Source organism: Anolis carolinensis, unplaced genomic scaffold (assembly GCF_035594765.1).
Source record: "Anolis carolinensis isolate JA03-04 unplaced genomic scaffold, rAnoCar3.1.pri scaffold_14, whole genome shotgun sequence".
NCBI lineage: Eukaryota > Metazoa > Chordata > Lepidosauria > Squamata > Dactyloidae > Anolis > Anolis carolinensis.
Genome location: NW_026943825.1, coordinates 6,952,103 through 6,970,124, shown reverse-complemented (window position 1 = coordinate 6,970,124; position 18,022 = coordinate 6,952,103). Strand labels below are relative to the sequence as shown.

At 38.2% G+C, this 18,022-nt stretch overlaps 1 protein-coding gene and 1 long non-coding RNA gene across 3 annotated transcripts in view; one reads left to right on the top strand and one right to left on the bottom strand.

Annotated features, from left to right (window-relative positions):
- The window catches only part of plcb3 (phospholipase C beta 3), a 66,021-nt gene that overhangs the window by 29,343 nt on the left and 18,656 nt on the right, over positions 1-18,022 (bottom strand). For both annotated transcript variants that reach the window (XM_016998584.2, XM_008123424.3), the window contains exons 5-11: positions 13,500-13,579; positions 12,024-12,077; positions 9,532-9,607; positions 8,869-8,969; positions 7,114-7,280; positions 4,607-4,753; positions 338-495 (exon numbers count right to left, since the gene is read on the bottom strand). In XM_016998584.2, coding sequence (XP_016854073.2) covers positions 338-495; positions 4,607-4,753; positions 7,114-7,280; positions 8,869-8,969; positions 9,532-9,607; positions 12,024-12,077; positions 13,500-13,579 — 783 coding nt within the window. The remainder of the gene's footprint in view (positions 1-337; positions 496-4,606; positions 4,754-7,113; positions 7,281-8,868; positions 8,970-9,531; positions 9,608-12,023; positions 12,078-13,499; positions 13,580-18,022) is intronic.
- Positions 13,509-18,022, top strand: part of LOC134294338 (uncharacterized) — a 38,487-nt gene continuing 33,973 nt past the window's right edge. Inside the window, exon 1 of the long non-coding RNA XR_010001273.1 lies at positions 13,509-13,608. This is a non-coding gene — a long non-coding RNA (uncharacterized LOC134294338). The remainder of the gene's footprint in view (positions 13,609-18,022) is intronic.

Below are 18,022 nucleotides of genomic sequence, written 5' to 3'. Positions count from 1 at the left end.
GTATCAACCTAGAGGCGTGGATGATGGGTTGTGTTGTCAAATTTCGAGGTTGGGGGGCCTGTAGTTTTGTTGTTTTGTGGGTCGCCGTGATGCCATCACTCTTTTATATATATAGATTATTATTAGTATAATATTGTATTACATTATAATATTATTATCAATATTATATGCATATACACTATATTATATATTTATAAATTATATATAAAATTAGCATAGCATGTTGCTATGGCACAGGAGACAAGATGGAACTATCTTCCTGGCTCTCCCCGTTGCTATCTCAAGAGGTCTATCTCTTCAACAGGGCTATGTTGTCAACAGGGCTAATCCCAGATACCTTGAAGGGGATTTCCGTGGTCATTGTGAATCCGTGGGTGATGAAGGGCTCCTCATCCTGAGGACGGCCCTTCCAGCAGTCAAGTTCAATGCAGCGGCAGCCGCTCAGAAGGACCTGGCGATACATCTCCACCGAGGAATTGCCGGTCAGTTGCCCAGCTGCGGGTGAAAGGAGAATTATTATCATCATCATCATCATCATCATCATCATCGTATTTTATACCATCATTATTATATTGTTATTATTATAATTATTGTATTACATATTGTTATTAAAATATATTTTGCAGTATTGTTGCAATATTTTATTTTACTTTTTATTTAATATTATTATCTGCATTATCATAAATATTAAATATTTTATTATTGTTGTCATATATTGCTGTTATATTTTGTATTATTGTAATATTTTATATTATTACTTTTTGCTTATTATTATATATATTACCATAAATATTAAATATTTTATAATTATAATTATTGTATAATCTATATATATAAAAGAGTGATGGCATCACGGCAACCCACAAAACAACAAAACTACAGGCCCCCCAACCTCGAAATTTGACAACACAACCCATTATCCACGCCTCTAGGTTGATACAACAAAAAGAAAAGAAAAATAAAGTCCTAATTAGAGAGAGAGGAATAATTGCTTTTATCCAATTGCTGCCAGTTAGAAGGCCAAGCTCCTCCAACTTGGTCTCCTAGCAACCCAATAAAAAATAATAAAAAACACTAAAAATTAATACAATAAAATACTATAATAACAGAAAATAACTAAAAATAATACAAGAAAATAATAAAATATAATAAATAAAAATATAACTTACAATAAAATTAATAAAAAATTGCAAATAACATCAAATAAAAATTACACAACAATTTTTAACCAATACCACCACCACTTTGCCACAGCACCGTGTGGCCGGGCACAGCTAGTGCATATATATGCACACACGCACATATCACACACACACACACACACACACACACATACACACACACACATACAGTAGAGTCTCACTTATCCAAGCCTCGCTTATCCAAGTTTCCGGATTATCCAAGCCATTTTTGTAGTCAATGTTTTCAATACATCGTGATATTTTGGTACTAAATTCGTAAATACAGTAATTACAACATAACATTAATGCGTATTGAACTCCTTTTTCCGTCAAATTTGTTGTAAAACATGATGTTTTGGTGTTTAATTTGTAAAATCATAACCTAATTTGATATTTAATAGGCTTTTCCTTAATCCCTCCTTATTATCCAAGATATTCGCCTGCCCATTGAGCTTGGATAAGTGAGACTCTACTGTATTATAATAAAAATTAAATACTTTATTATAATTATTATACTTATATATTGTTATTATATTTTGTATTATTACTGTTATATATATATATATATATATATATATATATATATATATATATAAAGTAATATTATAAAATATTACAATAATAATACAAAATATACATATTAGCTTGTTTTGGGGTGTTAGGTAGTATCCGCTTGATACTTTGTAGCTCTATTTCTTAGGGGAAAAAAACAATTTTTCCTGTTGTTTTTTTTAAATGAATGCTCCCATTAGAAAATGCATAAGGACGTGGGTGAACTACAACTCCCATATGCCAAGGACAATCACCCCCAAACCGGGCCTGTATGCGAAGTCAGCCACGTTGGGTCTGTGGGCCGAGTGTGGTCCAGATCTGATGTTAACTACGTTCAAGGCTCAGGAGAAAACCGGCGCCATTTTGGGACCATTTTGGGAATCCGCAACTCAAACAGACCCAGAAATATGACGGATATTTAAAGCCGCAAAATGTTTGTTGGCTTGTGAATTATTTGGAGAAGCCGCATCCAAAATGGTCAGGGAGCGAAAAAGCAGAGATATGTCTCAAGAGAGATCCGCTCATTCCGTTCCCAAGAGGGAGACATTTTCTTCACCGACGTCCCTCACGACAACCATTTTTTTTTACCTCAGGCAAACGTTCCCTCAGGCAATGGCTCTGTTCTGCTTTTTCCTTCGATGTTATTTAACAAAAGTGAGCGCGCCAACATTTTAGACGACAATGTCTCCCTGTCTGGGATTTATTCCCTTTTTCAAAGGATTTTTTACCTCAGAAAACAACCATTTTGCGCTTTCTTTGTGGCGCGAAGTGACTCGAAGACCTCTCTCTGAGGGAGACATTTTGACAAAGGGCTCGCTCTTTCTGGAGGGAAAAGTAAGCCAATGTCCTCCCAAAAACCTCAGTTTCAATGGTGGTCGTGTTTTGGGATGTCCTTTGTGACATTATCTGGAGCGGCTTTCACTCAGGGAGGCCATTTTTATTAAGGCCGATTAATGAAACGGCTTCCATTGGAAGGATGAAAATGGCGGCGTCTCCAGAGAGCCATCTTCCTCACGTCAGCTTGGATTCCCCACATAAAGCAATGGCACCTTTCCGATACCCTTAAAAGTACTTTTGCACATTATTTATTATTTTATTAAACAATAAATAATGTTTTAATATTAATTTTTAATTTTTAATATTTTATTAATAATAATTAATATTTTGTTAATATTAATATTATTAATATTATTATTAACTCCTGTTTTATTGTCTTACTGTGTTTCATTTTTTTGTATATTGTTCAATGTATTTATGCTGTTGTTTTTGTAAATTGTGTTAGTCGGGCCTTGCCCCATGTGAGCCGCCCCGAGTCCCCGTGGAGAGATGGTGGCGGGGTATAAATAAAGTTTTTATTATTATTATTATTATTATTATTATTATTATTATTAATTACACTGGAGGCTTGTTGTTGTTGTTGTTGTTGTTTTATACACTGGAGGCTTCTTCTTCTTGTTGTTTTACACATACCCATATATACTCGAGTATAAGCCGACCCAAATTTAAGCCGAGGCACCAAATTTTACCACAAAAAAACTGGGAAAACATTGACTCCAGTATAAGCCGAGATACCAATATAATTACAGTAGAGTCTCACTAATCCAAGCCTCGCTTATCCAAGCCTCTGGATAATCCAAGCCATTTTTGTAGTCAATGTTTTCAATATATCATGATATTTTGGTGCTAAATTCGTAAATACAGTAATTACATCATAACATTACTGCATATTAAACTACCTTTTCTGTCCAATTTGTTGTATAACAGGATGTTTTGACGCTTAATTTGTAAAATCATAACCTAATTTGATGTTTAATAGGCTTTTCCTTAATCCCTCCTTATTATCCAAGTTATTCGCTTATCCAAGCTTCTGCCCGTTTAGCTTGGATAAGTGAGACTCTACTGTACATTAATTGAGGCCTCAGTAGTTTAAACATTTATGAATCCTTACATCAAACTGTAATTTAAGATATGACTGTTCAACTCTGATTAAATCATTATTTTCATCTTCTTCAATGTAAATGTGCTTATGTATCCTTTTAATAATAATAGAGTAAAATAATACATGTAATAATAATAATAAATGCAATAACAAATAGAGTAAAATAATAGAAGTATTAATAATAATAAAAATAGAGTAAAATAAATGTAAAAGTAACAACAATAATAGAGCAAAATAATAAATATACCATATATACTCGAGTATAAGCCGACCCGAATATAAGCCGAGGCACCTAATTTTACCATAAAAAAACTGGGAAAACATTGACTCCAGTATAAGCCGAGATACCAATAAAATTACATTAATTGAGTAGTTTAAATGTTTATGAATCTTTACATCAAACTGTAATTTAAGATATGACTGTTCAACTCTGATTATCCTACAGATATATAGGCATTAATCCCCTGCATGCATTTGCAATCCCTATGTACTTCTATATCTCTATCTATCTATCTATCTATCTATCTATCTATCTATCTATCTATATACATTAATTTTATATATGAATTTTCCCCTCACATGTTTGAAGGTCTTTGCAAATCCTATATACATTTAGATCCATGTACCTGTATATCTATATCCATATATATACATTATTTAACCTACTGATGCCTCGATTAATGTAATGCTATTAATATCAATTTTTATTTTGAAATTTACCAGTAGCTGCTTCATTTCCCACCCTCGGCTTATACTCGGGTCAATAAGTTATCCCAATTTTTTTGTGGTAAAATTAGGTGCCTCGGCTTATATTCGGGTCGGCTTATACTCTAGTATATACGGTATGTACAATAGTTGTTTTCCAGCTATGCAACTATGTATTTTTTTTATTTGCAGACAATGGAGAGGAAGTCACAGCCATCTGGGCACATACCTGTGAGGTAGGTATTATGTGAAGAATTAATGAAGTAGCCGCTTAAGGGCTGAGTCATATCGTCACTTAAATCCAGCTTTTCTGGGGGAACAATGGCATTTTCTTCTCCGCCCAAGTAGCGCCCAAACCCTTCCATAGACATCTGGTCTGGAGAAAAGACAGGGGGCAAAAATATATATTAGAAGATGGCAAAAGGGGAAATCGCACACCGAACGGTGGTCTCCCAAGGTCCTAGTCCAACATTCGAACCACATTAGCCTTGAGATGATACAAAGCCAAATTATTTTATGAAGGACTAGCTGTGCCCGGCCACGCGTTGCTGTGGCTAGGACTTATTTTTTCTTTTCTTTTTGTTTTATGAACGTAGAGGCGTGGATGAGAGGTTGTGTTGTTAATTTTCAAGACTGTGGGGCGCTTAGTTTAGTTGTTTTGTCCGGTGCCGTGATTCCATTACCCTTTTATATATATAGACTAGCTGTGCCCGGCCACGCGTTGCTGTGGCGAAGTATGGTGGTAAAGTATTGAGGAATTGGTGGTATTGAGGAATTGGTGGTAGTTAAGGTCAAGGGTAAAGGTTTTCCCCAGACATTAAGTCCAGTCATGTCTGACTCTGGAGGTTGGTGCTCATCTCCATTTCTAAGCCGAAGAGCCGGCGTTGTCCGTAGATTCCTCCAAGGTCATGTGGGATGACTGCATGGAGCGGCGTTACCTTCCCGCCGGAGCAGTACCTATTGATGCACTCACATTTGCATGTTTTCGAACTTCTGGGTTGGCAGAAGCTGGGGCTAACAGTGGGGGCTCTCTCCGCTCCCCCAATTCAAACCTGTGGCCTTTCGGTTCAGAAGTTCAGCAGCTCAGCGCTTTAACACGCTGCGCCATCAGGGGATATTATTTCCTAAAGGTTGTGAATATACAATATTTCTGATTGGTTTTTTTTGTTTGTTGGAGGCAAGTATGAATGCTGCAATTAGGAAAAATGATTAGGATGTAATGGCCTTGCAGCTTTAAAGCCTGGCTGTTTCCTCCCTGAGTGAATTTTTTGTTGGGAAGTATTAGCTGGCCCTGATTGTTTCCTGTCTGGAATTCCCTTGTTTTCAGAGTGGTATTGTTTGCGATATTTTATGTGCTTCTACTGTCTGTGGCCCTGAGAAAACAGAGGATTTTCCAGACTTTGATGATGGGAATACTTTGTTGGGAGGTGTTAGCTGGCCCCGATTGTTTCCTGTGTGGAATTCCCCTGTTTATTTACTGTCCTGGTTTTAGAGATTATATTGTTCTGCATTATTCTATCCCAGTAATTATTTCATATTAAAGAAGAATCTCACTTATCCAACATTCGCTTATACAATGTTCTGGATTATCCAACGCAGTCTGCCTTTTCATAATCAATGTTTTTGTAGTCAGTGTTTTAAATTCATTGTGATATTTTAGTGGTTAATTTGTAAATACAGTACAGTAGAGTCTCACTTATCCAACATAAACGGGCCGGCACAACGTTGGATAAGCGAATATGTTGGATAATGAGGAATTAAGGATAACCCTATTAAACATCAAATTAAGTTATGATTTTACAAATTAAGCACCAAAACATCATGTTAGACAACAAATTTGTCAGAAAAAGTAGTTCAGTACACAGTAATGCTATATAGTAATTACTGTATTTATGAATTTAGCACCAAAATATCACGATATATTGAAAGCATTGACTACAAAAATGTGTTGGATAATCCAGAACGTTGGATAAGCGAGTGTTGGATAAGTGAGACTCTACTGTAAATACTACATAGCATTACTGCGCATGGAACTACTTTTTCTGTCAAATTTGTTGTATAACATGATGTTTTGGTGCTTAATTTGTATAACGATTACCTAATTTGATGTTTAATTGGCTTTTCCTGAATCCCTTCTTATTATCCAACATATTCACTTATCCTGCCGGCCTGTTTACGTTGGATAAGTGAGACTCTACTGTATATTGATAATCTTAAATTATCTTCTTAGAACTGGATTATATGAGGCCCCTTCTTCACAGCTGTATAAAATGCACACTGAAGTGGATTATATGGCAGTGTGGAGTCAAGATAATCCAGTTCAAAGCAGATAATATAAGATTCTAAATGGGTTATATAGCTGTGTTGAAGGGCCTTGAGTCTACACTGCCATATAATCCAGTGCAAATTAGATAATCTGTGGAAGAAGTCTAAGTGAGGCCTAAATCGGCCTGTCCCCTAACTGAAACCTGGCTGTCCCTTGGCTGGTTGCTAGGCAACCAACTGGGCAGAGATTAGCCCTCTAAACTGGCAGCAATTGGATAAAAACAATTATTCCTTTCCCTCTAATTAGGACTTTATTTTTCTTTTCTTTTTGTTGTATCAACCTTGAGGCGTGGATGATGGGTTGTGTTGTCAAATTTTGAGGTTGGGGGGCCTGTACTTTTGTTGTTTTGTGAATTGCCGTGATGCCATCACTCTTTTATATATATAGATAGGAAGAATAAGAGAGCTCACCTCGCTGCTGGAACTGTTGATTGGGCTCATACTTGTCGATGAGCTGGCGGACCTGGGCCTGGGTTAGCGGAGGATACAGGACCTCATTGAGACGGGGGTCCCTTTGCTTTTGGTTGATGAAGTCCATCAGCTGGTCCAGACTGAGATACGGCTTCCCCTTAGCTCCACTGTTTTCCAAAAGAAGAAGGGCAGAGGCCAGATGGAATGGTCAACTTAGGACCCTGGAACACTTTATTTATTTACAGTATTTATATTCTGCCCTTCTCACCCTGAAGGGGACTCAGGGCAGATCTCATTGACACATATAAGGCAAACATTCAATGCTATATAACAGGGGTCCCCAAACTTTTAAAACAGGGGGCCAGTTCACGATCCTTCAGACCGTTGGAGGGCCGGACTATAGTTGGCCACCAAGCAATAATAATAATTATTAATAATAATAACAACAACAACAACAACAATAAGAAAGAGGGTTGGAAGAGACCCTTTGGGCCATTGAGTCCAACCCCCTTCTGCCTCTGTGCACCAAAAGCACAAGTAAAGCATCCCTGACAGATGGCCAGCCAGCCTCAATGTTAATAATAATAATAATAATAATAATAATAATAATAATAAAGAGGGTTGGAAGAGACCCCTTGGGCCATTGAGTCCAGTCTCCTTCTGCCTTTGTGCACCGAAAGCACAAGCAAAGCATCCCTGACAGATGGCCACCCAGCCTCAATGTTAATAATAATAATAATAATAATAATAATAATAATAATAATAATAATAATAATAATAATAATAATGAGGGTTGGAAGAGAAGAAGAGACCCCTTGGGTCTTTTAGCCCAACCCGCTTCTGCCCTTGTGCCGTGGGGGCCAGATAAATAGCTTCGATGGGCCGCATCCGGCCCCCGGGCCTTAGTTTGGGGACCCCTGCTATATAACATAGAACAGAGACAGCTTCCAGCTTCCTGAGGGTATGCTTGATTCCGGCCGCAGGGGGAGCAGCTGCTTCATCATCCACTGCAACAGCACTTCCTCATTCCAACGGTGGCTGGATGATTTTTATCGTGTTGTAAATTAGCCTCCCCACATATAAGTGGTACCTAAATTTCCTACATGTTAGATGCAGCTATCTTTCAAGATGCTTAGGTCAACAACAAGCAGGGGCTGTATTTTATTTTAATTGTCGGGTGCTGGCCTCGAACTCATGACCTCTTTGGTCAGAGTGATTTATTGCAGCTGGCTGCTAACCAGCCTGCGCCACAGCCCAGCCAAAACCTCTGAGGATGCCTGCCATAGATGTGGGCGAAACATCAGGAGAGAATGCGTCTGGAACATGGCGAGACAGCCCAGAAAATGCACAACAAACCAGTGCATTTTTGCTGATGTACATTACATGCAGTAACAAATACTTTTTTTTGTTTTGGGGTTTTGAAAATAGAAGATTTGCCTCAGATTTGGTGGTGCATTACACTCAAGTAAATATGGTAATTAATTTCCCTTCAATCACTATTTTTATTTCATTTTAGAAGCTGCTAGGGATTTGTGGTTTTATCCATTTGCAATCTGGTTTTATGGAAGTGTTTAGGTCTCCTGAGCTCTTATGTAGAAAACTAGGATATTATCATCACCATCTTTATATCCCGCCTTTCCCATCATAGAGCCTCAAAGCAGTTAACAACCACACAATCTAATAACAATTTTAAAACAAGGCAAATAATCAAATTGAGACCTTCTCCCGCACCCACATGAAACTCCGTTCACTCACATCTCTAGCAAAATCTTATCTATGTCCGGGCGAAGGCAGAGCTTGTTCAGGAAGCGTTCAAAGATCTCCAGGGTGAACTCATCTGGTTTGATGGACTCACTCTAAGGACAGATAAATGGGACAAATAATTCCAATGAGACAAACAAACGCTGGAGAAATTATTGAGATTCAGCAGCTGGAGGGAGAATTTTAAAAAATCCCAGGCAGAAGTATAGATTTGAAGAGGTGCCTCAGGCCCTTCTGGCAGCCCAACTACCTATCTATACAGGGCAGAGATAAATATTTATTATTTATTTTATTTATTTACCTTATTTATATCCCGCCTTTCTCCACCCCAAAGGGGGACTTAAGGTGGCTTACTAGTGGCATTTTTCCAATGCCGTAAAACATACAAATTAAACATAAATTAAATTAGGTTAAAATTAAAAATTATTACAACCAAAATAGCATAATAAAATACAACCCAATGATGTATTTAATTGGCTTGGTGGGTGACGAGAGTTAGGATAACTTTTCCAAGTTTTGCTCAGGATTATCTATCGTTACTGGTAGAGACTGGAATGTCACGGGACCTGAGACTTTCTGCATGGAAGGCAGGTGCTTTAACTAGAATATTATTCATCCAAATGGGGAAAACATGTCTATGAACCGGTGCGGGCTTACCCTATTAAAATTCAGACCACAGGATTCCAGGGCTGTCTCCACCCTCTTTTTGTCGGCCGAGAACATTTTGAGGATGCTGCAGGAAAGGAGAAGAGAATAAAAGGAAATGGTCAACAAACCTGTAGAGCTAGTCAATGTGTAGCTCTGCCTTTTTCAATAAAGCAGAGGCAGACTATATCTCCCCCAAAGGTGAAATGGCCGACAGGAGAAAATGATAAGCCCCCCATGTCCCATAATAATAATAATAATAATAATAATAATAATAATAATAATAATAATAATAATAATAATTATTATTATTATTATTATTATTGTGCGGTTTTCTGGCATTGTATATTTCTGCTGCTTCTGTGACTGTTCATTTGGGTTTTGATGATTCCGTAGCCCACTTGTCGATGGATGTCCAGAATCAGCAGCATCCACCGTGGTCCTTTTTATCCTGGGCAACGACCGAGCCAGTATAGACTTCGTTTTGGTTTGATTCTCCATAATGCTAATGGGTTAGGTGCTCTTGATTCCATTCCTCAGCTGAGGCCTCTCTGGCTTGGTTGGACCTGCCAGTAGTTACACTACCGCCAGCACAGCCCTCAGCGTCCTCGGAATGTTTAAGCCCCGCCCCACCACCACCACCACCACCACCACCACCACCACGTCAAGACACCCTCGCAGTGATGTTGACCGGCTATATCTGCCTAGAAGATCAGGAGGCAGAGAACTCTCACAAGTAAAACAAGCAGTCAATGAAGAAGAACATGCCCTGGCAGAATATGTAAAGCAAAGTGAAGAACCTGCTTTGATTGAAGTCAAAAATCAGAAACTCCTCAAAGCACAGCAGACAAAAAGCCAGTACAAGAAAACCGCACTACAAACTAGAGCTGACAGCTGGCACAACAAAACATTGCATGGAAAGTTCCTTGACAAAATTGAAGGAAAAGCTGATAAGGAGAAGACCTGGCTCTGGCTCACGAATGGGACCCTGAAGAAGGAGACAGAAGGCCTGATCCTTGCAGCCCAGGAGCAAGACATCAGGACAAAGGCCATTAAGGCCAAGATCGAAAAATCAGCTGATGACCCAAAATGCAGACTCTGCAAAGAAACCGACGAAACCATTGATCATATCCTCAGCTGCTGTAAGAAAATCGCACAGACAGACTACAAACAGAGGCACAACTATGTGGCCCAAATGATTCATTGGAACTTATGCCTCAAGTACCACCTCCCAGCAGGAAAGAACTGGTGGGATCACAAACCTGCAAAAGTATTGGAAAATGAACACGCAAAGATACTGTGGGACTTCCGAATCCAGACTGACAAAGTTCTGGAACACAACACACCAGACATCACAGTTGTGGAAAAGAAAAAGGTTTGGATCATTGATGTCGCCATCCCAGGTGATAGTCGCATTGACGAAAAACAACAGGAAAAACTCAGCCGCTATCAGGACCTCAAGATTGAATTTCAAAGACTTTGGCAGAAACCAGTGCAGGTGGTCCCGGTGGTGATGGGCACACTGGGTGCCGTGCCAAGAGATCTCAGCCGGCATTTGGAAACCATAGACATTGACAAAATTACGATCTCAACTGCAAAGGGCCACCCTACTGGGATCTGCGCGCATCATCCGAAAATACATCACACAGTCCTAGACACTTGGGAAGTGTTCGACTTGTTATTTTGTGATATGAAATCCAGCATATCTATCTTGTTTGCTGTGTCATAATAAAATAATAATAATAATAATAATAATCTTTATTTATATACCGCCCTATCTCCTCGAGGCACTGAGAGCAATTTCCAACACAGCAGGAAACATACAAGTTAAAACCATACAGCAATTAAAACATAATACACATAAACTGGAGTGCATAAGACATATAGTCTTAAAAGCACATAACCCATCGACTCATTCTCATGACAAAACAGTATGAACCTACAATGTCACACTGACCCTACAATGATACACTGTGACCCTCCAACTAGCTATTTCAAGGCAAATCATCAAAGGTGAACTACATAAATACACCATGGCATTATAGTTGGAAGAGACTCCAAAGGACATCCAGTCCAACCCCATTCTGCCAATGGATGACCATCTAGCCTCTGTTTAAAAGCCTCCAAAGAAAGAGCCTTCTCTGACCTTCTTCCTTGCTATGTCAACCAAAGATTGCTGAATAATAGCAGTTTATTAGAGAAGGAACTCTGTCCCCTTGTGACCGGCTCCAAATATAAAACCTTCCTTGGTGATGCAATGCAAAACACATTTTAAAATAAGGAAAATAGGATGGGAAAAATAAACACAAGCGGTGGGAGAATGGCAAGAGGAGGAGGAGGAAAAGAATAATAATAATAATAATAATAATAATAATAATAATAATAACAACTTTATTTTTATACCCCGCCCCATCTCCCCGAAGGGACTCGGGGCGGCTTACATGGGGCCTAGCCCGATAAAACAATCAAATATCAATGATAAAACAATAAAACAAGAACCTTACTTCTTGACAGGGATCCTGCCATCCTGATTGACCTGGATTTTGAGCCGGGTGTAGCTGTAAGGAAGGGAAAAATCAGGAAGTTACGGTAGTTATAGGGCAGCATTTGGGTATGTCACGAATTCTCACACTGGGGATAACAGGCAAGACTTATTTTGTTGCTTTCTAAAAGAAATTCCAATATATTTTGGTTTTTTGGAAGTGTCTTTGAGTACTAGAACCTATGGAATAGATCTCTATATTGTCCAGATACCTCTCAATCAATCAATCACACACATACATACATATACATATACATCTTTTATATACAGTAAAGTCTCACTTATTCAAGATAAACGGGCCGGCAGAACCTTGGATAAGCGAAAATCTTGGATAATGAGGGATTAAGAAAAAAGCCAATTAAACAAAAAATTACAATATGATTTTACAAATTAAGCATCATGTTTTACAAGAAATTGACAGAAAAAGCAGTTCAATACACAGTAATGTTATGTAGTAATTACTGTATTTACGAATTTAGCACCAAAACATTGCAACATTTACTACAAAAACAATGACTACTAAAAGGCAGACTGCCTTGGATAATACAGAACCTTAGATAAGTGAAGCTTGGATAAGTGAGACTCTACTGTGTGTGTATATGTGTGTGTGTGTGTGTGTGTGTGTGCCCGGCCATGCGTTGCTGTGGCAAAGTATGGTGGTATGGGAAATAAAGTATTGAGGAATTGGTGGTAGTTAAGGTAAAGGGTAAAGCTTTTCCCCTGGCATTAAGTCCATTATAAATGGGTTATATAGCTGCGTGGAAGAGCCTTGAGTCTACACTGCCATATAATCCAGTTAAAATCAGATAATCTGTATTTTATAGGCAATGTGGAAGAGGCCTAAGTGAGGCCTAACTCTGCCTGTCCCCTGGGCTGAGTGGGTTGCAAGGAGACCAAGTGGGCGGAGTTTAGTCTTCTAACTGGCAGCAATTGGAATAAAAACAATTATTCCTCTCCCTCTAATTAGGACTTTATTTTTCTTTTCTTTTTGTTGTATGAACGTAGAAGCATGGATGAGGGGCTGTGCTGCCAAGTTTAGTGTTTCTGGGATGTGCAGTTTTGTTGTTTTGTCCTAGGCTGAAATTTCATTACCTTTTTATATATATAGATATATCTTAAGAGAGATTGCATGCCTTTGTTAAGTCTGGCTGTTTGTTGTTTTACTTGTAAAGTACCATGTGCTATCTCAATAAACAGCAGCTGCAATAATCGCTATAATAACTTCTAAATAAACTCCTAATTGGCTGGCTGACATTGGAAACCTGAGCCTCCTAACTTTCAAATGAAATAATCCATCTTCCGCAAAAAAAAAAAGGGGTCTGCTTTTTTTGGTTGGATTAACTAAAACAAGCTGACCGAGTAAACTTGCACAGAGCAACTCGCATCCAAGGACGCAAAGCCGTAATCCGATTTGATGTAATACAGCAAAGTCACTCACGCTTTTTGCAGGAAGGTGTTCCGCGAAGCGTTCTGCGCCAAGATGTTTGTGGCCAACTTGAACAACTCCTCGGTCCACAACTGGAAAGGAAAACGGATGGGGAAAAAGGGTAAGCTTAGCCATTTCTTTGGTCCATTTCTATTTAAAGGGTGCATGCATTATTACCTTCTTGTGTTATGACAAATATGACAAACAATCAGGTTTACAATATACACTCCTTGCACTTTGGCCCAGTTTGTTTTTAGGTTAATCTTTGTTCTGCTTTAAAATGGTGGCCTCCTATTTTATCTTATTACTATGTTATTGTGTACAAATGTGTTTTGCTTTTTTAATATTATTCGTTAATGATGTTGTGTTTATGTATGTATTTTATTCTATTTTGATTATTTGGGCTTGGCCCCATGTTAGCCGCCCCAAGTCCCTGTGGGGAGATGGAGGTGGGATTTAAAAATAAAGTTGTTGTTATTGTTGTTGTTGTTATTATTATTATTATTATTATTATTATTATTATTATTATTATTATTATTAAAGTTAAATGTTCACCATTCAGTTTGGCACGGAAACATAAAGCAAAAGCACTGTCTGCTTGGTTGTTATGAAGATTCTCCAAAAAAGGAGGCTATATGTATTTCTGTCAAAAAAGTGACTTTCTAGCGATGTTACCACCACAGAACCAGTCCTAAGTGAGGGTACATAGCAATTTAACAAAATTGGCCAAAAACATATTTTAAAAACCAGTTCAATGAATTATGTTATATTCACAGAAAGTTGTTATGACCGCTAAAAGGAAATTCCATGTTCAGGGACTGTCTACCTTAATTTATTTTGATTTATAAATAACTATGAACCACTTAGATTTGATGTTTTCAAAGTGGTGCATCAGAATAATAAAGCACCAAATATACACACAAAACTAAAATTAATTGGGTTGCTGTGAATTTTCCAGGCTGACTGGCCATGTTCCAGAAGCATTCTCTCCTGACATTTCGCCCACATCTATGGCAGGCATCCTCAGAGGTTGTGAGGTCTGTTGGAAGCTCGGCAAATAGGGTTTATATTTCTGAACTTTGGATTGCTGTGAGTTTTCTGGGCTGTATGGCTACGTTCCAGAAGCATTCTCTCCTGACGTTTCACCCACATCTATAGCAGGCATTCTCAGAGGTTGTGAGGTCTGCTGGAAACTAGGCAAGTGGAGTATATATATGTATGTGTGTATTGTATATGTGTGTGTATGAAATAATGCCCAGAATGGAAGAAAAAACTCTTGTCTGCTTGAGGCAAGTGTGACTGTTGCAACTGGCTACCTTGATTAGCATTGAATGGCCTTGCAGCTGCAAAGCCTGGCTGCTTCCTGCCTGGGAGAAGCCTTGGTTGGAAGGTGTTAGCTGGCACTGATTGTTTCCTGTCTGGAATTCCCCTAAAATTAATTATTTATGCCATCAATGGGAATAAATGTCACACCAGACTATGCACAGAAGGTTTGCAAAAAAGGTAATCTATTGACCAGTGTCTAAAAATAAAAATGGTTGGAGTGTTTGGAACGAAAGAGAGAAGTATACTGTGAAGCACCCCGAGTCCCTTTGCGGTTGAGAAGGGCAGTATATAAATTCCGCAAATAATAAATAAATATACAAAGCAGAGTTTCAACAAGTTAACGCTATGGACATCAGGTCCCAGTATGTCCCAGCTGAAGGATTATGGAAGCTGCAGTCCTAAAAAAGCAATTTTTCTAGACCTAGATATTTGTATCATTCTTCCCCCCACCCAGCCCCAAGTGTACAGTTTTAATTTCATACATAAAATTGACTTCAAAAATCTAGGACAACTTAAAAATAAATAAATACAAGCCTCAACACGGAAACAAGAAGGCAAAACAAAAGAAGGCCATCTACCCCGACAACTCCTGTGAAATTAAATCCAATTTTAGACCCAGAATGATTAAGTTACAGCTCTGCGAACACACTAGGGAAATAAAGCCAACCCTCAGAGCCAGCAAGAAGCACCAACGGAGATAAAGATCACTTCGCATTTCCCAGGGTGCGATCACAGTGTGTCAAGGTATCTGGCACATGCAAATAAATGGGTGAAAAAGAGTTATGCCAAGGATGGTGCCACTGTGACCTTCAGCGGCTGTTGGACTATATCTTCCATGATCCCCTTCCAACAGCTCTGCTGGCTAAGGTCTATGGGACCTACAACCAAGCCACATCTGGACGCCACATGCTCCATAGAGAGAGTTCCACTGTTGAACAGCTCTTTCTCACAGTGAGGAAGTTCTTCCTCATATTCAGGTAGAATCTCCTTTCCTGTCATTTGAAACCATTGCTTCGCGTCCTAGTCTCTGCGTCCTAGATTTTCTAGAGAGAACATTTTGCAAATAATTTTGCAAATAATGAGATCCACAAAATGTAAATCCACAAAGTTGGAGGGACAACTGAATAGCAAAGAAGTACACCTATCTAGCTTAACATAGCAAAAATATGAGGCAGGTTCTCAGAACCAATAATGTACTTACTGCAAGACTCAACACACCAAGACCTGTACAAATGACTAAGTCAAGCCATTTGCCCCAAGGAAGTATGCTGGGCCTGTTTAGACAAGTACAAGGGAAAAGACCTCTTGACTTCTGGTAAGAATGAATGGGAAGTCTCTCTTAAGGCCAGTTTTTAAATATACAAGAACTACTGGAATGGCTCTACGGTTTAGATTCACAGTTGCAGACAATGAAGCTGCATTCTGGAGAGAGCCATATTATAGGAACTGAGCTGCTTTACAAATCAAAGCGGAGTGGAATTCACAAAAAGCTTTGTAATATTCCCCCGCCACCTGTCTCTTCTGATCCCATTAATTAGCATCCCCACAACATTTTTTCAAAACAAAAGCCTGTACTTCAAATACAAGACACTGCATCTAAATTCAAGACATGCTTGAGTCTCAATTTGCAAGTTTCTTGCAGGCTAAAACTTCATCTTTTAAAATAATAATAATAATAATAATAATAATAATAATAATAATAATAATAATAATAAACTTTACTTATACCCCGTCACCATCTCCCCCAAAGGGACTCTGGGCAGCTTACAAAAGCACTCAATAGTACAAACACACAAAATACAACAAATGCATAACAATAACACAATCACAAGAACAGATAATATATCCCTATATTTTTATCTTATTTTATTTTAGTGATGATTTTGTTTTAATGGATTATTTGCTTCTTCTTTTTTAAAAACTTTATTTATAATTTTGAATAGATACATTGAAAGTGGGGAACATTTTGGTTGATAGAAAAGTAGGAAACTAAGTTATTTAGAAGGATAAGAGGGTAAAAAAGAGGAGAAATAAAATTGAGTGAAAAAGGAAAAAAAGAAATATATATATATATGTGTGTGTGTGTGTGTATATGTATATAGATAGAAATAGAATATATATATATACACACACACACACACACACACACACACATATTTTAAAAAAAGAAAAAATGTAAAATAAAGAAATATAAAACCAATAAAAGAAATGGGGTATTGATTTCCATCCATATCCATATTGTCTTCGATCCAATCCTGGATCTCCTCCGTTTATTGTCTTTCCTTATTTATGTTTTAGCTTCCCTAAATTTATGTCTTTCTTGTTACTCTTATCATCGTCTAGATGTTCTTGAATTATATTATAGTTGAATTATATTATTTGCTTTTATGGCTGTTGGACTTTCTGTCCCCATAGGTAAGCCGCCTTGAGTCTCTTTATGGAAATGGTGGTGGAGCATAAAAATAAAGTTGTTGTTGTTGTTGCTTAAATGCATATCAAAGCTTGAAAATATTTCCTTTTCGGACTCAAGTTCCCAGAATCTTCCAGTCGATACAGTAACGATGGTAGTATATTGTATTCTGTGTTTTAACTGTAACTGAATTATTTGTTTATTTTATTTGATTGTTGTGTGGATACTGTTTTTAGCTATTGATACTTGTTTTAACTTGTTATGTTTTGTCCCTGTTTTGGGCTTGGCCCCATGTTAGCCGCCCCAAGTCCCTTCGGGGAGATGGCGGCGGGATAGAAAAATAAATTATTATTATTTTATTATGACACAGCAAACAAGATCGATATGCTGGATTTCGTATCGCAAAATCACAAGTCGAACACTTCCCAAGTATCTAGGACTGTGTGATGTATTTTCGGATGATGCGTGCAAATCCCAGTAGGGTGGCCTTTTGCAGTTGGCAGATCGTAATTTTGTCAATGTCTATTGTTTCCAAATGCCGGCTGAGATCTTTTGGCACGGCACCCTGTGTGCCGATCACCACCGGGACCACCTGCACTGGTTTCTGCCAGAGTCTTTGAAGTTCAATCTGGAGGTCCTGATAGCGGCTGAGTTTTTCCTGTTGTTTTTCGTCAAAGCGACTGTCACCTGGGATGGCGACATCAATGATCCAAACCTTTTTCTTTTCCACAACTGTGATGTCTGGTGTGTTGTGTTCCAGAACTTTGTCAGTCTGGGTTAATATTATTATTATTAATAT